This window comes from Anas platyrhynchos, chromosome 2 (genome assembly GCF_047663525.1).
Source record: "Anas platyrhynchos isolate ZD024472 breed Pekin duck chromosome 2, IASCAAS_PekinDuck_T2T, whole genome shotgun sequence".
NCBI lineage: Eukaryota > Metazoa > Chordata > Aves > Anseriformes > Anatidae > Anas > Anas platyrhynchos.
Window position 1 is genome coordinate 24,061,623 of NC_092588.1, and position 20,566 is coordinate 24,082,188.

The window sequence follows — 20,566 nt, forward strand, 5'->3', positions numbered from 1 at the left end:
TGCAACAAGGATCACTGCACTGAAGCTGAAATAATTTGAAGGCGAGCTAAAATACTCTCAGTAATAAGCAAAATTACACGGAGACAGAAAGATATTCAAATGGTGTCTAACTCTCCCGGGACGTAGGCAGCAGGATTAGTTGTTCAAGGCTTTGGTTCTGCTGCCATAGGTGAAGGAAAACCACTGGGTGAAGGAAAACACCAAAGGCATCCGTGGATGCAGGATGAGGCCTGAACTGCTGAGCTTGGCCAGGGTTTGCCTTACTGAAGGGTCCACAGACAGGCTTTAAATCCCTTTGCAACATCCTCTGTTTCAGATGGGCTCTGAGCAGCTCCACGTTGTTGACAGAAAATGGCAACAAGTCTCCTATTTTCCCTGCAGCAAGCCAGAGCTGGAACAGGGCTTTGTAGACTGGATACGAGTGCCTTTATTCTTGACTCTGCTTTGCTTGTCCCACTGAAACTGCAGGTTTCATCCAAGCAGAAGTCTCTCTGAAGTGTCAAAGGGACCACACGAATTACCTGAGACACACGACTTAGGACTTGTTTTAATGAACTCTTTTGATGTAAAGCCAGTGATGTGTATTTTGACCAGGATGAGTGCGGCTTCAAATGTATTATTTTAACTAACACAGTTTTTAACTTGGCCTTGACAACTTTGCAATTTAAACAGAGTCATGCTGTGTTGCTACGGAGTACAAGAAAAACCTGAAATCGGTGCCGACTGAGACTGAACAATCTGATTTCCATTTCCAAAGTGAAGAAGCAAGTGAATAGCATGGACAAACAAGCAAGTCTGAAAAAAAAAAGCAAAAAAAAAAAAAAAAGCAAAAAAAAGCACCCAACAACCAACAATAACAAAAAAAAAATCCCAACAGCAACAACAACAAACCACTTGTCTTTTGAATGATCATTGAAAATACAGATGAGAAGGGATCTCAAGAAGCCATCTCTCCCATCCCACTCACTAGAGATGGATTCATTTTATCTCTGTCGTTACAGACCATATTTTCTCTGATCGGTTCTGAAAAAGATTTACAGTCCCCAGGCAATCTAGTTTAAGGCATCACTATCCTTATTTTTAGAAAGATTTTCCCCTAATGGCTAACCAAAGTATTTCTGCTGAAACGGAATGTCATATTAATCTCTAACATCTTTGTTTCTGAAGGCTCCTATCTCTGTCAGGTTTCTCTTCACTAAAGCACGCACCCTCATTGCTGCAGTCTTCTCTGGTAAGTCGTGTTTTTCTAGAACTCCCATCGTACTCGTGGCTCTCCCCTCTAGCCTGATTACTGTTTTATCTCTCCTGAGCTTGGTGCCCCAAGCCAGACTCTCGAAGCTCCAGCTAAGTTTTGCCAATATAAGAAAACTGGAAGAGTCACTTCAGGCACTTTATAGCTTCTGTGTTATAGCCTTGTCTCAGTATGAAGTTTGGGGTTTTTTGAAACACTTTGCAACCTCGAGAGCATTTCTGCAGCGCTGCTCCCTACCCATTTGCTCCTCAATCTGTGCTTTGTCAGTTGACTGTTCTTGACCAAACTTAAAACCTTGCATTTTTTATTCCCTAACAGCATCTTATTTGTTTTCACCAACAATCCCAGATACGCGGTTCATTAATGATTGCATTCAGTTTGAATATTAAACTCATATTTCTTCCAACTACTTTTTTTTTTTTTTTAAGCTTTCTCACCCTGCTTTGTGCCTGGGATCTACAAACCTTCAGCCTTGCTCTAATTATAGTTGCAGAGGTACAGTGTGTTCATGTTCAGCCTGCACGTGGCCCTTCGCTTAGCCTGTTCCAGGTACAGTGGTGTGATTACAGCTGTTTGACCTGTTGCACCATTGGAAGCTCAGCCTGTCCTGATAATGGCGCAGTTATGTTTACTGTCCTTGCAGCTCTGGCAATTACATCTCATTACACCACTTTAATTATTCAAGCCCTGACGTTTCAATGATAATATTTAGAAAAATTCAGACACACAGGAAAAGAGTTCTTTCAATTCGAGTGTCTTTTACCGAACTCTTCTCTTGAACTGTCTGTTTTCTCACAACACATTCCTCTCTCTGTCACAACCACAGCCATGATGTTTTTCCAAAAATCCTGGAAGACGCTCTCAGGCCCTGCTTCTGCCAGGATTGCTTTTATTAAAAAAACATTGCTAATACTTGGGCCTTTTCTCCACGTCGGAGTGAAAGACACATCTTTGAAGTACAAGAGGTAGCGTGTAGTTTGAAGTAGTGGCACGGAGGAGACGAGTGGATGTCAGCACATCGGCTGTTTGGGTAGAGCCTCGGGAATACCGGGGGCTTGGGCACTGGGGGCAACAGCACTGTCACATTGTCACACTCTGTCCCTGTCCCTCCCAGCCAGAAGTGCCGTGTTGGTGTGCATGGACAAGAACTGAATCTGATGTGTACCTCTCTATAGGGTTCAGCCCTCACGCCAGCCCAACCACCACCCGGAAGAATAATCCAGGAGCAGTTTGCCTTCACCTTATCTCCTGAAGTTCTTGGAAAAGTTCTTCGACAGCCTACAATAAAAAGGGTTAAGAGCAAACGAGGCTCTTGCATCACTGCTGTGGCATTCCTGACTACCTGACCACATCCTACGTACGAGGAACTCGGGCAGTTCTGTAGCCTGCCCAGAGCAGCACAGCAGGTTAGCCACTAAACCCGGGGCGACAAGTCTCCTGCCGTGGTGACTGGACAAGGCTGGAAACCTTGCTGGCATCCGGGGAGCCAGGCTGGGATGCAGGGAAGCCATACCTCGCTGTGAAAGGAGACTCTTCCAGCTGGGAAGGGCATGTGGCAGGATCTGTCTCTTGCCTAGAGGCTTCATTAGCACTAATCTGACAGACACTGAGACCTCATTAATTTGTTGTTGTGCATAACCAGTTTGAAAATGCGATCCAAACAAAGCTCTTCAGTCGAATGTAATACCAGATCTGCAGTGGCAGTGACTCAGTGTGCAATGATGACTCTTGCACCTGGCTTCTATGAAATGCTTAGCACAACAGACAAGACCTCCCACGGGATTTACTCATTCAGCAGAGCTTGGCTGGCACCGAGCGCTGGCATTCATCACCCGTGTCCTAGGCGAGCAAGGGAACCTGTCAGTAAGTGCTTAGGATCCCGGCGGTTCCTCCTTGGGTAAAGCACATACGCATCACACGCTGTGTATATAATTTACAAAATGCATACAGATACACATATATTTGTATATATAATGTGCTGAAATTAGTTCTCAACATGCTGGCTAAGGATATTGTGAAGTATCGATTGGCTTTGTTGCCGACGCAGTGCCTGCAAGCAGGACAGGCCGTGTCTTTTATCTTTTATCTCCTGGGTCTATTCTGAGTAATGCTGAGAAACCCTGGGCTCGGAATTTGCAACAAACATCCACGGCTGAAAAGGATTCCAGTACAGAATCACACACATGGTTCTTCTTCGGACGCTGCAGAGACGGAGAGCTCTGTCGAAGATAATGGAAACTTACAACTGGGGGGAGGCTTGCGGTTGAAACGCAAGCACGTTTTAAAATGACCTGATTTTTTATGACTTGGTTGCTAAGCTGATGTTGCTAATTCCTTTGTAACTCATCGCAGCAAAACAAAGATAGCGCTCGCTATTTTAGGAAACATACGGATCAGTGGGAGAGCTGAAAGGAAACAAGGGGATAGCTGGTCGGGCTAGAAATGCCTCAGACATGTGTACAGTGTGTGTCCACAGATACTGTGGCTGTGCAAAAAAAAAAAAAATCAATAAAGGGTTTTAAGCATGGCTAGCCACACAACAAAACATGCTCTGAGCTGACAATTTAAGGAGGAAGCTCTCCGCACACACACTTCTGTTATTTCATCACCATCTGTCATTCCCACATGATTTAAAACACAGATATGCTACCAACAAAGAGACCTACTTATCCCTTCACTGAGCATTAATCCTTACGAAGATAAATCCAGCGCAGGAAAATAAATCACGGCACCAAGGTAAGTTCTCCCTGAGCTCGACTTGTAGTAGGCACAGAACAACTCCTTACTGACATGAAGCTGCAGCAGCTTTTCCCAGCATGGGTTGAGCACGCTGGCCTGTACACTGACTGTGGGATGCACATCATCGTAAGATGACCGCTGAAATAAAGAACAGAAAATTGAAGGGTTAATAACCACGTTAATAACCCATCAAACACTGATGTATTAGGAATTTCATAAATGTAATAAACCCAAGTTCATGCCAAAGTGAAAAATCCCCGGGTGTTTTCTCCTTCGGATGACAGGACGGCTCTCCTTGACGGTCTTAGGCAGGAGGTGTGCACAAATATAAAAGAGGGCAGCCAGTCCTAATGGAAAATGACTGACGAGTGCCTCGGGGCTAAGGTGACAGTGAAGGCACCACAAAAAAATAAGCCCAGAGGTATTCGGACCAGCCTTCCGAAAGGGTTTTTATTTTGGCTGAGTCAAGGAAGATGGCTGGAAGCATGGCTAAAGCTCACCGCTATTTTTTAATCTGGCTATGATTTACAGTGGCTCCCTGCCAACAAAAATGTGGAGACAGCATCGTGCCTGGTTTTGCTCTCTAACAATAGGAGAAGAAGGATTTGCTTGCTGACAGCTTCTAAGGAAAAAATTATTCTCCCCTGTCTTAACCCAGGACTCTTTTTCTGAGAAGGATCACGGGTCTAACGTTTGCAGATAACAGTTTTTCCCCAGAAAGCCAAAGGCCCAACTTGTTCAGTCTGCTTTGGAGGATCACATCCAGTAACTTCTGCTTCCTTGGCTCTCGCGCAGCCAAACTACGAGGCTCCGAGTCAGGTCCAAAGCGGATTCTTGAATTTGCTGAGTGCACGCTCTAGAAATATAGGAACAGGTCCCTGACACCTGTTTCGCATAAAAATCTGGAAAGGCCTGGCCTTGCTCAAAATCTTAACTTGCTGTTTGGGAAAGCAGCGTTACAGACGTGTGGCTTACAACGGGAACGATCAACCCGGTATCTTTACACCAACATCGCAGACAGCTTCGAGCTAACCAAAGCTGAAGCAGAAAGGGAAGTGGCCATTTGAACCGAGGCTGATGTTTAGGTCTAAAAGCCCTCTTTCGGGACAGAACATTTTGTACAGAGACACCAGCGCTGAGACGGGGCTTGGCTGTGCTCGGACCCGTCCAAACCGCTCGTGCTCTAAACAACAGGGACAAAACAAATTTACGTCCCGAAATGTGAGGCGGGGAAGCCTGGAACCTTTTGAACCTTTTGGAATCTTTTACGGACCAAGTGAAACCAGCGAGGCATTTATGGGGAGAAATGAAGGGTTTGGGGGTTCCTGGGTGCACACGATCAATTTCTTCACACAAATCCCTCGGGGCGATGTGAGGAGGCGCGTGAGGGGCAGCTTGGGCAGGATTTTTGCACATCTTTGGGGTTTATGTCGGGGGATCTGCTTGGTGCTTAACTCGGGCTCCCCGTGAGGGGGCACCTCAGGAACCCCCTCAGCGGGCTCCCCCCCTCCCCATCCCCATCCCCTCCCCTCAGCCTCGCGGGGGGCCGGGAGGGGGCGGAGCCTCCCCCCCTCCCCTCAGCGAAGCCCCGCCCCTTTTCTCCCCCCCTCCCCGTCACGTGCGTTAGCGACAGGCGGCGGCGGCGCCTCCCATTGGCGGAGGGGCGGGGGGCGGGGCCTCGCGCCCCCCCCCCCCACAACAAAGGGCGGCGCGGGCACGGCGCGCGCCCGGCGCCGGGAGCGGCAGCGGCGGGAGCGGGAGCGCGCAGGTGGGCGCCGGGCTGGGACCTGGGGGGGGGGGGGAGCCGGGTCTTGGGGTCAGGGCTCTCGGATTTGGGGTTCCCGGCCCGGTGCCTCGCTGCCGGCACGGAGCTGGGGCCGCCGGGCTGTGTGTGTGTGTATGGGGGGGTGGTGGGAGCCGCCTGGCGGCAGCAGGGCTGCTGGCGCTGCCTCCGCTGTTGTTTATTTATTTTTTATTTTATCATTATTTATTTTTACTTTTTCTGCCTTATTTTGGTTTCCCTGAACCTTCCCGGATCGGCTGTGCACCACTCGTTTGTGGGGGTCGTTGTTTGGGGCGGGGGCTGGGGTCCCTCCCTGTACCCCCCCCCCAGGAGCTGGTGTGTGTGTGTGGGTAATTAATTTACCTCAGTTAATTATGAGTCTGCTGTGTTATCGGAGCGGTGTTGAGCTGTGAGAGCCCTGACGAGCAGCAGGAGCTCAAATAATGAACAGTTTTAGGGTAAGCTGCGTTGTAACGGTGCCGCTAAGCACCCTTGGGTGCTGTCTGAGGCACTGCCTCCCCCCCCCCCCCCCGTATCCCCCTCCCTGCCCCCGGGGAGGCCGGCGGGGTGCTGGGCAGCAGCACAAAAGCTCCCTCCTCACCCGGCAGAAGGAGGGGTTGGAGGCTGGGCAGGGCTCCGTGCGGGGAGGAGGACCTGGGAGGAAGGCTGTCCTCGCCCAGCAGGCAGCCAGGCTGCCCCAGTGCCTCTCACTGGGGGGAGAAACTCCCACAGACACCGCCGGCAGCACCAAGGGGAGGGTTTGCATTCGCTTCCCTGAGGGTGTTATTGCTGCTTGGTCATTAACAGCCTGTTTGTGTTTGTTTTCTCGCAGTGTTTACCAGCCATGACTCTGAACGTCCCGTGCCGAAGCTGATAAAGCATCCATGCACTTTAATCTCCAGTCGATGCCGCTCTGCTAATACAGTGTGAGCTGTGCCTTGCTCCTGGGGTGTAAAGATCCACCAGCCAAAGCCTTGTTCCTGCCTTAGTGATGTTCCAGAGGTTAAATAACATGTTCATGGGAGACATCGACAGCCTGTCCAGCCAAGAGCCAGAGTTCAGTGAGAAGGAAGACGATGAGTGGATTCTGGTTGACTTCATAGGTAAGGTGGTTTGTACTTGTCGCCTTTCCACATGAAGAAACCAGTCACTTAGCAGGATTTTTGGCCTAAGAAAAAGGAATGTAGATAGAAACGTACATCTTCTGAGCAAACAGAAGGTGTCTTCTGAGCAAAGGCACCGAAACAGGTTATGTAAACGGATGAGAAGAGTGATGTCAGGGCTCTAGACCTGACACAGGCTTCAGCAGAGCCTCTCGTGCTGATAAACCCTATTTGACTTATTACACAATTGCACTGCTCTGCTGATAACAGTTGTTTTACGTGTCTGGTGTCTAGCCTGGATCATCAGGGAACTCCCTTTTCCCCTCCCCTTGCTCATAAAGCAGATTTTGTGTACATGCTGACAGGGGTGTATTTCTGCTTCTGCCTTCCTATATCCCGTTTCTGGCTTGGTTTGACCTTGTGGCTGTGTCCTGCTCTTGCCAATGTCCCTGGCTTCCTCCCCTGCAGCAGACACCTGCACCAACTGCTCCGCAGAGGAAGGGGACCTCGCCGAAGCGCCGGCCGCCGGCAGCTCGCCCGTCTTCCCCTGCTTACCGCCCCCCTTGGAGCACCTGCCGGAGGCCAGCGAGTCCTGCTTCATCCACTTCGAGTCGTGCCCCATGGAGGAGAGCTGGTTCATCACCCCTCCGCCCTGCTTCACCGCCGGCGGGCTCACAGCCATCAAGGTGGAGACCAGTCCCATGGAGAACCTCCTCATCGAGCACCCCAGCATGTCCGTCTACGCCGTCCACGACGCCTGCCACAGCCTCAGCGAGCCCGGCTGCGGGGACGAGGAGTTCCACAGCCCGGGTAGCCCCAGGTACGTCTCGCCTCGTCGCAAAAAGATCTGGTTTCTACTTAATCATTGTAGACACTTAATACTGAATTTTCCAGCTTATCCTGGAGTGAGTGAATAAAGCATGAATCCTGCACACGCAGAGCAGGGCGGGCAGAGCTGCCTGCCTAGGAAAATGGGAGGGGATGACAGGGCTGTGAAGGACTTGGGAATGCTGTTTTGGCACTGTGGTGCATGTTTATGGAGCCCAGTTGTTCCCTCAGGACACACTCCAGGTCTGGCAGTTCACTGTAGCTGGTATTACACACTTAAAAGCATTCAGACCCCTCGTAGCTATGGGTATTTTTCATTAGTCAGTACCTCTTCAGTCACCTTGAGGTGAAAAATATTACTTTAACAATCCTGGCAGGAAAGTCCTTTTGTTTTTCTAACCTAGTGATGGATTAGGGCAAGAGATTAAATCTCCCACGCACACCTTGTGGAACAAAATTAAATTGATGCTCGTAGATTTACTCCCCACAAGGTGAAAAAATTGCACTGTAAACTTCTAGCAGGAGCTGTGCTGTTTTAGCTTTGGTTCCAAAAGATCTGGCCCTGTGGAATTGCTGCTGTAGTGCTTGGTGCACTGCTTCCTTGGTGCTAAATGGGCAGTGCATCCATCTACACAGTACAGACATCTATATAATACAGCATGTGTACAAATAGAGCATATCTGTGCCATCGTGGCTCCTCATTTGCCCGTGTTCCCCTAATTAGAAATAATGGGATGGTTTGTGAGTCCTAGCTAATAAAGACTGACTCTTCCTGACACCCGTAGCAACAATAACTAAAAAAAATTGTAGTCTAGTGAGCTTTGTAGAGGTAAACAGTGAGTGTAGTGATCGAGCTGCTATAGGTAGATGCCCGCTGACTTTTCTGATCAGCTCCTTGCCGCGCTTCAAGCTCTCAGTTTGAAGAACGAAGTGACTTTGAGATGGTGCACGCTGCTGTGTAACGAAGCACAGCCCTGGTATCTGTAATCCTGGATTGCTGTAGTTGCTTGGGGAGAGCAGTTTGTGGTGTAAAGCATCAAGGGTAGGAGGCGATGTGCACACAGCACCTTTTAAAAATGAAGATCTGAGGGAATCTGAGGTAAGCACAGGGAGTCAGGCGTGGCCTGGTGAAGGGCAGTAGGCCAGTTTATCTAAACTGTTAATCTCCAGGGGATAGGAACACCTGAAGTCGGATACGGACTTCTCTGGTGACTTGTGAACGAGAGATGCTTCTCCCAAAGAATTTATATCAGTATCTTGTATTGTGTTAAGCTACTTGAATGTGTTGGGGAGCTGAAGCTGAGATCCTCAGCTGGCGTGTCACAAAGTTTCTTCACGCTGACTTCTCAGTTGCTGCTTTATTTAGATGACCTGGGCTTGTGTGGAAAATGTAACTATTTTGGGTGGCAGAACTGGGAGCAGATGAAAGTCTAAATCACAAACGGGGAAAATCAATGACACTGCTGATGCAATGAGTCTCAAACTGTTCTGCAGTCCCCAGTGATTTAATGGTTGGCCATTTAACATTGTAGGGCCAAGAAAAGCTGCTTAAGGCACGCTGGCACAGTAAGTACTCCTGTTTTGGGACAGTGCTTCTTGTTTGATCAGCCTGCTAGCAACATTGCTTCCTCTAGAGCCTTGTATGCCGAAACAATACTCATTTGTAGGACTAACCTTTTGTGCCAAATAATGTGAATTGATCGAGCCTAACTCCATCTGCTTTAACAAGCCAAAATGCTAAGTGCAGAAAAATCAGTTTAATTGTTGTGGGGTCTGGATCCCAACATGTTCCTTACAAGGCCTGGCTGCGTAGTGCAACTAGCAGGATGCTTAGCTTTCTGGCAAAACAGGTGCTGGGGATACAGAGTGTGTGTAGCAGCAGGCTGGCTTTAGCCACAACCTCTCTAAAATGAAATCTGTGAGGGTAGGGGTTTGTCAGCCCACTTCCAAAGCCTGGGGCCCACTAGTGCCAGACTACCACGAGCAACCAGTAAGGTACAGGAGTGCATGGCCTCCTGGATAATTCACACATCTGCTATCCCAGTCTCATTTTTTTCATTTTTCCCCTTTTTATTACTCTTCCAGCACCGGTTTGTAAAGCATGAGGGGTGTGTGAAATGAAAACCATCCTCAGCAAGATTTTTAAATCGGTCTTCCTCCTTTTTGTGGAGGAAATCTCCATTTGCTCCTAAATTTCTTTCAAAGCAAAAGGATGTTGCATAAACTTCCCTCTGTTCTTTAAGCTGGTCATGTTTTTCCATAGTAAACCACAACGCTTTGTGTTAGCAGCCGATGCCCTTCACTTGTTCCTTGCTTCATATTTCAAGTGTTGAGGAGAAATCTGTTGAGGGAAGAAGAGAGAATGAGCATGCCATAAGTGAGTCTTCTGGAGTCTGTAGGCTTGAGTGCACCTGTACCCAGGGAGCTAAAAAGCAAGTAGATCAAGTGGATTTTTACACTCAAAAGGCAAAAATTAGAGTGGAGGGGCAGGGTGAAGTACCATACTGCCAGCACATCCCTTCCACGTGGAGTGGGGAGAGGCAGAGCTCATGTCTGTGCTGATCGCCTGCAAGGGCAAGGCTGAGGGGGTGTACCATGGGCACGGCAGCCCAGACTGGCTGCAGGCTCTCCAGGAGCTCCCAGATCTGGGACAAGAAGGGCAATTAACCCTCCCCGGGGTTAATGGGCTTCACAGAGTAGTAAGACTTCCCAACAGGTACTTTGCTTGTGCCTGAGCAAGATCCTGGCCCTGCAGACACTGGTCTCGCTCCAACTGTGGCATTCAGACTTGGGGTTTGCTTTTTCACTTCTAAAACTGTGAGGTTATTTAATCCTTGGGAAGTTTTTAGGAAATCCAGTGGTTGTTCTGGGAAGTAGGGAAGTCCTCTCTCAATGTGTCAGTCCCCGCTTGCATAGGCTGCTGTTCTGTTCCTCACTAGTGCATGATGAAGTGAGGGCTTGCCAAAACTGCTGCCTCCCTGCTCGTGAAATCAAGCGGGCTGGCTGGAGAATGACCCTTCTGAGCTGCTCCCAGCGTGTGCCACCACTGGTCTCTCTCCCATTCTCGTGCATGAACATTGGTTGGGTTTACTCGTGTGGCCAGTGACCCAGCTGTACGCTTCCATCCGTGTGCTTTTGTTTTCAGACTGAACAAATGATGTTCAAGGTGATTTTTTTTTTAAACCAAACTTAGCCCCGTGGATAAATCTAAGTCTTCTAAAGCTGGATCAGTGACGCATGCAGCCTTGTGGCTCTGATCCCTGCTGCATCTTGGGGTTGGGGAGGTGGGGCAGGGAAGGAAAAGCACAATAGCATAATAGCTCGAGGCTATTGTGTTGCCTCTGCAGAAAAAGTGAGTTGGCAGCACTACACCCTACTTACCAATGTGATTTTTTTTTTTTCCTGAATTGACTTGGCCTAAGCTGGGCCCAAATCGTTTTCCAGTAGAATGAGGGTGCCCCTGCTTGACCTGCCCGATGCTGAAGTTCTCACGCCCTGTACAGTTTGCCTCTTTTCAATGCTAACTCGGTGACCATCTAAATTTCCTTCTGTTCTCAGACTGGAGGCCCAAAATGAAACGGGACAGCGTGTTCACTGCTACGTCGCGGCTCTCGCTACTCGTTCAGCCTTTCTGGAAAAATCCAAGAGCTTTCGTCCTACCCACTGGATAAAGGAGCACGGCGAAAGACACTATCTCAGTAGGAACGGCTTCCGCCGCCAAAACCTCACCAGGGATTGCCACTCTCGGCAGCTCAAGCACAACGGACTCTTTGTTCACCAGCCTTGCCAGCGTCAGTTCAATTACTGACGGCTCTCGGGGGTTTTTAATCTGTGCTCTAATTGGTTCTTAGGTCGCTCCTGTTCTCGCGCGTAGGTAAGTGTGGTCAATCCGAAGCTGATTATCGTTCCCTCAGACACAATCATAGCTAGAGCTGCGTGCGTTCCAAACGACACCTCTCCAGACATCTCGCTGCAAGTCCTACACGGTGTTTAATGTCAGTGTCCTGGAAGCCTGGAAGCCCAGCAGCACGACAGGTTGGGCTGTTTTATACGCCGAGGGGGTCTTAGGTGGCCTCTGAGGGCCACCTAAGTGGAGGAGACTTAACTGAGATGGAAAATCAGTTGCATCTTTGCATTAATCAAAGCAGAGTTAGAGAATCTGAGGTTAGCCATATGCTTTAATGACAAATACTTGACAGCTTGTGTATCTGTCTGTATTCAGCATCTGTGATCACTTTCTAACAAGGAAGTACCATAGCTGCCAGTGGATTTTTACATAGCAATGCTGAACTGTTACAAGAAGGACATCTCATCCAAATTGCCTAGTACCTGTCTGTGTTTGAGAGGAGTTGGCGTTGCGTTGGGTACGTGATGTGGGTGTCAGAAATGGGCTAAATGTCCCCTCGATGTTCCTGCAGTGTGACGTGGCACTGGTCTTGCAGATGTAGTACCTCACAGTGGAGTGAAAGGAAAAGTGGACCTATGGGTGAAGCGTAGATGTGTAACCCAGAGAGCTGAACTGTTTTACCTGGTACAGTTTGAGTTCTTTTCTCCCCTTTCTCTAACTCTCTTCTTGTCTTCTAAGACAGACATATTTTTCCAAACCCTAACCCATTCCCTTTAATCTGTCTAGTCACAGAAAAAGATGGTGGAACAACTGTTCTTGTTCTAATCCTGTCGGTAGATGACTGCTTTTTAAAGAAGTCAGGCTGATGCTCAGCTATTTCTGAGCTGCTATTTGCTGTTAGATTTTTTTTTTCTTGTTTACGGGTTGAGAGTTGCTCAAAAATAGCTGAAAGTTTGTTTTTAGCAGAAGTTTTCCTAACTAACTTTCTCTAGTCCCCCTCTCCAATGAAGTCTGAGTTTTTAATTCTGAGTGGAAATGAAGGGCGGTGTGGAAGGGAGAAAAGAGTGCTGAAAGCCTTAACTAATCACAAAGATAACTGTATGAATTGAGACACATCAGCAGTGCTTTCTCTTCCCTTCAGCTGGGCAGAGGAGGACTGGACATGAATTCTGTAGGCCAACAGGGAAGAGAAGCCATTCAAAACCAGCAAATACTTGAGAATTCTGGAAGGAGGCAGGCACTTAAACTTTACCTGTTAACAGAGTTTATGTGGCACACTGAACCCTGATAGATAATCTAGAAAGTAGGTTAAATGGCTTTGGAGGTGAAGAAGCAGAAATCTTCACAGAAAGAAGGGGGAAATATGTAAATTTACCTCCTTTCTGTCAGTGCTGAACTGTTTTTCCCTGTGTTTAGTGCCTAGGGCATTAAAGTGTTAACGTTGCAGTCATGTCTTCCAGTAGTCCTTATACAAAAGCTAGTATAAGGAGTCATGTGGGGGGTCTCTGGAAATTGGGCGAGGTCAATAATGTGAATTATTCCAGGCCTGCGTTGCTTTATTTTCTTTATTTTCAGTCCAGCCAAATGCTGTAGTTCTGCAGAAGCCCAACAATCCGAGTTAGCCCTGATGTAGTGTTGGTGTTGCATGGAGTGCAACTGGAATTGCTGTGGAACATACCTAGGGTATGGAGAACAGCACCTAGCATCTGTTTCATTTTATCATCTGTTTCACTGCAGTTTTGCTGCTTCCCTGAGTTTAGTTCCGATTGTTGCAAAGGGATGTTGACAAATAGTTAAATGTGTAAGAGCAAGTGGTGCTTTCCTGGATATGCTAGATCTTTAGACACATGGAGTTCATATGGACTGTGAAAGAACAAAATTGGTCACATCATGAGCCTCAGGTAGGGGTTTTGTTACTATTCACAGCAGCCTGTACCTATGTCCGTACAGGAATTCTTCTGTGGTCCAAATATTCTGGTTTACCTGCAAGTAGCTGTAGTTTCACCAGTCTCACATCTGTACACTGGCATAAATACTTCTACTTGTCTCAGATTATCTACCTTTATCACTCCAACTCTTTGTCCAACTTAAACTTCCTTCTCCCCGACAGCTTTCTAGCTCAGGAAAATTCTGTGCTTTCCTGCGTTGTTTCTCTTGATGCGTAAGTAACTACTTTCCTTCAGCTTTAATTTTCCTAAAGTTAAATGAAGGAAGATGGCGTCTCCACCTCCCTGTGTTGGAAGGAGTAAGTAATCCTTTGAATCTCAGTGGGGAGATGGAGTTGAGAGTACAAAGGCTCCCAGGCATTAAAATGAGAGCCTTGGTTTGTTCTTAGCAGGCAAGTAAATGCAACTTCAGACTGCTCCTAGAGTTGGGAGAAACTGATCTTTTTTTTTATACTACATTACTAGATAACTTTCTGGTGATGAACGCCTATATCTTTCAGGATATAAACTGTTTTGTTGCACAAAGCTGTGCTTTTCGATTTGTAATATTGGAAACCATATTATTGTGTGAGATAGTACTGCATCAATTGCTTTTTGTTAATTTGTTTTGAATATTTATGTTGGTCTAGCCCCATTTTATGCCTGGAGCTATTGGGCAATTAGATTTGTTATGGTTTTCTGTTTTAATAGTGAGCTGTGTGGCTTTTTATATGGTTTTTGAACTGTATTAAAATGTGTGTTTTTTCTTGTAAAAGTGGAGGCCTTGCACTGTCTAATACTGATTGATATTCATGAATCCTTCAGAAATGGTATTTTCATATGTATTGGTCAATGGACAGATTTTGCATTTTAAACTGTGCCTTCTCGGTGTAACTTTACACAGCAAACTTGAAGATTCAAAAGGGACATTTCACTTAGGGTCGATACTGTACATCAGTCTATGCATCTATGGCAGCTTCTTTCTAGAGCCACTTCTCTATTTGTAGCAGACCTTTTGATACGGAAGAATGTCTGGCTCTTACCTTTAATAGCTTAACACAAGCTGAAAACCGACAAAATACAGCACTTTGCCAAAAAAAAAAAAGTAGCATTGCTTAATAACCAGTGTGCATTTACTAAAGCGATCCTTCTGTATTTTGTTTGCGTAGTGCGTGACGCGCACCATGGGAGACGTGATCCAAACTCAATAAAAAAATGGCCTATCAAAAATCGTCTGTCTTACTTTGTCTTAAACTTGAAATGCGTGAGCACCACCCCTTGGAGTGCGGTAGGTATGAATATGGTGAGTGCAGCAGAATTCTTGCTGTGGTACAAAGATTGCTGGGGGAGTTGGCCTGCATTGCTCAATCAAGTGACAATGCGTGGTCTGAGGGATGTTTTGGCTGCAAGTGGGGTATGTGAAGAGGATGGGGACTAAAAACATCACTTAATAAAATACACACAGGGAGAGGAGCTAAAGCCCTGGAAGGGAAGCAACTGTAGATGGGACAGGTCTTAACAAGGTGACTGTCATAAGGAGCACACGGGGAAGCACTGCACTTTCTACAAGGACTGTCCCTTCTTCCTCTTAAGAATGATCTCCAGTCCCCTAATAAGTGACCAGAGGGTCAGCTTGGCTGTTCATTCCATCCTACAAACATCCTAATATTATCCAGGTATACATCTTGACACCTTCCAGTGGTTATTGATATCATCCAAATATTGTTTGCTTATCTCTGATGGGTGCTGATGACCAAGCTGGCTTCATCTAGTGATGGGTTTCTTGCATCAAGATAACAAAGCCGCTGCTCAGGACTTGAGCTGGTCCTGCCTCCCTTCTGGGAGGTTTTCCAGTCTGCACAGTCTCTTGGCAACCTGTCCTGGTGCTTAAATACATTAAGTATAATTAGGTGCATAAATACATTTAGTAAGGCATTTAATGTCTCCTGTAGCATCCTCCTAAACCTGTGAATGGACTATGTAAATAGATTGAGCTGGTGTATCAAAAAACAGCTGGACTGTTCAGCTTAAAGGATTGTGATCACTGGCACCAAGTCTATCTTGAGGCAGGTTGCTGATGGTGTACCTGAGGGGTTGATTTGGGTCCTATACTGCTAAATATCTACATTAATGATCTGGCTGCTGGAGCAGAGTGAACCAACATGCTTGCAGACAACAGGAAAGCTGTCGGTGCTCCTGTGCTGACACTCAGAAGGACCACGACCAGCAGGAACTTCATGAAATTCACCACAGGGAAATGCAGACCTGTACCTGGGGAAAAATAACCACTGGCAACAGTTTAGGCTGGGGGCCAATTGGCTGGAAGCACCATTGCAGAGAAGTGCCTGGTGATCCTGGTGGGCACCAAGTTGACCTTAAGCCACTAGTGTACGTCATGGCCTCAAAAATTAAAAGCTTACTGGGCTGCTTTAGGAGAAATGGTGATAGCAGGTTGAGGGAGATGATCCTTCTCCTCTGCTCAGCATTGGTGAGATGTGCGAGTGTTGTGCCCACTGCTGGGCTCTCTACTGCAAGAGAGCCATGGGCATAGTGGAGCGTATCCAGCAAGGAGACAGCAAAATGATAATGGGGCTGGAGCCTCTGAAATAATGCAGAGATCTGGGCTTGTTTGGATGGGAGAAGAAAAGGCTCAGGGGGGGTCTTGTCAATGTGTGTAACTATCTGAAGAGGGCTGATTAAAAAAAAAAAAAAAAAAAAGCCAGACTCTTCAGTAGTGCCCAGGGAAAGGACAGAAGGAAGGCAATGGGTATGATCTGAAATAAAATGAAATTCCACTTAAATGTTAGAAACAGGTTCACGAGCCTTCTCTGGATTGTTCTTTTAGCTTTTTCCTGCAGTCAGAGATCCTGGATCTCCACAGTTTTTCAAAGCCCATGGAGAGTGGCCTTGCAAGGATGTCAGCCAGCTCTCAGCATGTTGGATGTGGTCTGCCTAGCCTCATGGACTTGTAGGTGTTCAGTTCCTGCAAGTAGTCCCTGATTTTATCCTCACTTGCTGCTGGTTCATCTTCTCCTTCTTGAACCCTTTCAATAAGATTGGAGTCCTGGGAGACCTTGCTGGTCAAGGGTGAGGCGGAGAAGGTGGGGAGCACCTTGGCCTTGTCTATGTCCACCAACCCTGGCCTCATCGGTGAACGATTCCAGCTAGCTGGCTGCTAACTTTGTGTGGATTCAGGCTTTTTCCGTAGAAGTTCTGTTTGTTCTTAAGTGTTTTTCCCTCCCTGGCTCCTCTGAACAGAAAATATACCTCTGAAAAACCCACAGAGCAGCTTAGCTTCTTGCAGCACTAGAAATGATGAGACAAGTTCTGCCGAGCCTCACTTCATGTGTAAATGAAAGTGGTGCTAGTATGAAAAGCAAACAAACAAACAAACACACTGTATCTACTCTCACTTCATCAACTTGCACTATCTGCAGATATGTGTGTTTCACAAGTTCATCTTTTCTGAGGGAAATCTGTGGATCTCAGGGTTTTCTTATGCTTTTTCCCCCTCACTGCCCATGGTAGGATGGAGAGCAGGTTCCAGATAGTTACATTTTTCCCCATGTGTGTTGATCAAACATATTGTTAACGTCAAAAGGCCACTTCTGTTGCCTGTAGTTGCTGAATTGTTAAATTTGAACAAAGCGGGGGACAAAATGATCTATTTCACTGGTAGTGTCGAAATGGAATTTGCGCAACAAAGCATCCGTCGTCCCAGAGCAAACACTGAGTAAAAACTTTCATTTTCAGATGTAGATTTTGTGACCTGTACGTTTATCAAAGCAGTGAGCGTGTGCTGAGACGTAGTTCCTACAGAAGAGAGTTCGATCTATTATTTTGTGCAATTGTTTCCATGCAGATTATGCAATGTAGTTATACTCACAGTGGTCCTCTTGGGGCTTAGTTCAGGCCTAGTACTCCTTTTTTAAATTTAGGTTGGATGTTTTCCAAAGTACCACAAGAACCGTTTGTGTTTAATTTCTCTGTGCCAAAACAAAAATGTTCATGTAAAGAGTCATATCAACAGAACCCTATTGACTGAAGTTCTCACCTTACAACCCAACTTCCTGTCCATACAAATCCTCGCACATCTCTGACGAAGCTATGATACTAATTACTGCTCTTTGAAAAGTAGCACTGATGTAAGTACTTTGTTTTCTCATCGAGTTGCTCAGTATCTGCTTTCTTTGCCTCAGTTGGCTTCTTTTGGGGCATGTTTATAACCACAAAAGGTTGCCACCTCCACAGTTCAGCCCTACTTGCAAGTAGGGTTCGGGCTTCTTAACGCATAGAGAAATGACTCATCAGAAGAGCAAACTGGTGCTGCTCTGCCATGTTTCTTCTCATGGCATAGTCACAATAGGTCAGTATTTGAATAAAAAGGAATGAAGCGAGACTTAACAGGGGGTGCATAAAATTTTGTTCCTCAGCCAGCCTTTTATTTAATGAAAATGCTATCTGGGAGCTACTGCTGTATGACTAATACTGCAGAAGTTAAAGTCTCTTGACATAGAATGACAGGTTTGGGTTGGAAGGGACCTTAAAGATCACCCAGTTCCAGCCCCCTGCCATGGGCAGGGACACCTCCCACCAGCCCAGGTTGCCCAAAGCCCCATCCAGCCTGGCCTTGAGCACCTCCAGGGATGGGGCATCCACAGCTTCTCTGGGCAGCCTGTGCCAGGGCCTCACCACCCACATTGTAAAGAATTTCCTCCTTATAACTAATCTAACTTTCCCCTCTTTAAGTTTAAAGCCATCCCCCCTTGCCCTATCCCTACACCCCCTGACACAGAGTCCCTCCCGAGCTTTCCTGTAGCCCCCTTTAGGCCCTGGCAAGCCGCTGTAAGGTCTGCCTGGGGCCTTCTCTTCTCCAGGCCGAACACCCCCAGCACCCTCAGCCTGTCTGTGTAGGAGACATCTTGTTCATCTTTGTGGCCCCCCTCTGGACTCTCTCCAACAGGTCCATGTCCTTGTGCTGGGGGCCCCAGAGCTGAACTCAGGGCTCCAGGTGGGGTCTCACGAGAGCAGAGCAGAGGGGGACAATCACCTCCCTCGCCCTGCTGGCCATGCTGCTTTGGTGCTGCCCAGGGTAGGGTTGGCTTTCTGGGCTGTGAGCGCACATTGCTGGCTCATGTTGAGCTTCTCATCAACCAACACCCCCAGGTCCTCCTCAGGGCTGCTCTCAACCCCTTTCTCCACCCACCCTGTATATGTATTTGTTTCAAAGTTCTGTAGGCAGATAGATATTTGAACCCCAAAGTGCCTTAATAAGGAGCTAACTATGTTAATTTCATGGATGACCAAAGGAAAATGAATAATAGCAAAAACAAACAAACAAACAAAAAACAGGTAAGAGTAACAAAACCAGGCCAGGAGCAGACTCCAGATCTCAGCAGACATGGGCTGTGTCTGAGGTCTATACTTTCTCCTCAAGTGCAACTTTCACTTTGTTATGTTGAAGCAACAAAATGACCCAGTCAGGCAATATAACGAAAGCATTATAATGCCCTAAAATCATTCTGAGTGCTAAAATAATCCCACATTCCCTGAAGTGGGGCTCTGTAGAGAATTGTTAGAGGTAGAGTGAGGTGGGAAGGGTTAGGAAGGCCTCAGGTTCGGGGGGCATATGGTTAATGGCCTACTACTGACAATTTTTGCAAGAAAAGAAAGAACCTGTGATTGTGAATAAGAAAGGGAGGACTGATGTGGGCAGAGGTATCCCTTGGCTATACTCTGTGGTAAAGTTTGCCTCTAACTCACCCATCTGTGGTGTGAAACTGAGGAATAGGAGGTGGATGTAGTCTGTATTAAATGGGGAGGAAAGAGAGGAATTGGGCTTCTGTGGCTGGTGAGAAACCAGCAAGCAGCTGAATTAATAGATTTATCTTTACCAAATATCTCCTCAGAGGGGGTTGTTTGGTGCAGTTATTATTGCCTGCACATCATTCTTGCCTCTGGAGAGGTCCATGATGTGCCCTAATCATAGCTAAGGTCAGGGCTATGGTGAGTCATAAGTAAAGTCTTAGTCCCCAGGCATCGAAAAGGTTTTTGTTACAGTGCTTGGAAGCCGGAGCATCACCTGTAAACACTCTTCACCTTGCAGGCTTGGGAGGGAAAAAAACTGAGCTCAGGGCCCGGCTTTTGACCAGGTGATGTGAGTCACCTGCATGAGGAACTGCATCCACCCACAGTCAGAGGCTGAGCCAGGGAGGAGAGGGTCTACCTCTGCAGCCTGCTGCTCCTGGCAGCAGGGGAAGTGGTATTTCCTACAATGCCTCATGCTGTAGAAGAGCACAGTGAGGATAAATCTATTTTGACAAAAAAAAAAAGTTACTGCTTTACTTGCTTTCTTGTGACCTGAGATTCCTTCTTTTTCCATACCTACGCTTAGCTCCTGCTCCAAAAGGCTTTGTGTTTACAGCCCAGTGGTGAAGCAGTGCTGGAAAACATGAGGTCTTGTTATTTCTCTGGGCTGCAGACAGGAGATCAAATGCAGTGGTAGATAACGATAGATTCAGCATTTGGCTGTTAGTTACAGGTGCTGCTTCCTGCTGCAGAGATGCTGTCCTTACTGGAGTTTGAGTGCAGACTTTGTTTAGGAAATCAACCATCGAGTATGAGGAGGGTTGTTTCAAAGGTGTTTCCCCCCTTTATGTGTTGAAAGTGGGAGTTTAAATGTCTGGATACAGGAAAGAATAAGGATCTTTAACAGAGCATGGATGGAGTGCCTCCTATATAAACGGGCATTAAAGAAAAGATAACTAGTGAGAAAGTGACATCATCTCAAGAAGAAAGAGGCTACTAACAAGAGTCAGAAGAACATACTCCATTAGCGTGGTTTATGACTACTGGGAACGTGATGGTGTGTACTCCTGAACGTGGGTTGAAAAGGTTGGTAACTATAGCTGGCCTTCCTCACCCCACCCACTTTTAAAAGCATGTATTGAAAAGGAAAACCAACGCAAAAAGGAAATCAAGCATTGTGTTATGTTGTTGTAGATCCGATTCTGCAAACAGCTAGCTTACTTTTGATCTTTCTGCTGTTATAAAAATAACTTACTGCCGGTTACCATAACTCATCTGATT

At 46.9% G+C, this 20,566-nt stretch overlaps 1 protein-coding gene across 2 annotated transcripts; it reads left to right on the forward strand.

The window, feature by feature from the left end:
• Window positions 1-5,615: 5,615 nt before the first annotated feature.
• TP53INP1 (tumor protein p53 inducible nuclear protein 1) lies at window positions 5,616-14,707 on the forward strand. Of its 2 annotated transcripts, XM_027452486.3 has the most exons (5): window positions 5,616-5,759; window positions 6,607-6,877; window positions 7,346-7,697; window positions 9,238-9,271; window positions 11,264-14,707. In XM_027452486.3, exons 2-5 carry the CDS (start codon window positions 6,766-6,768, stop codon window positions 11,279-11,281), a joined length of 516 nt encoding a protein of 171 aa, XP_027308287.1. In that variant the 5' UTR covers window positions 5,616-5,759; window positions 6,607-6,765; the 3' UTR covers window positions 11,282-14,707. The 2 variants fall into 2 exon arrangements, with proteins under 2 accessions (XP_027308287.1, XP_027308286.1); XM_027452485.3 differs by lacking the exon at window positions 9,238-9,271.
• Window positions 14,708-20,566: the final 5,859 nt, after the last annotated feature.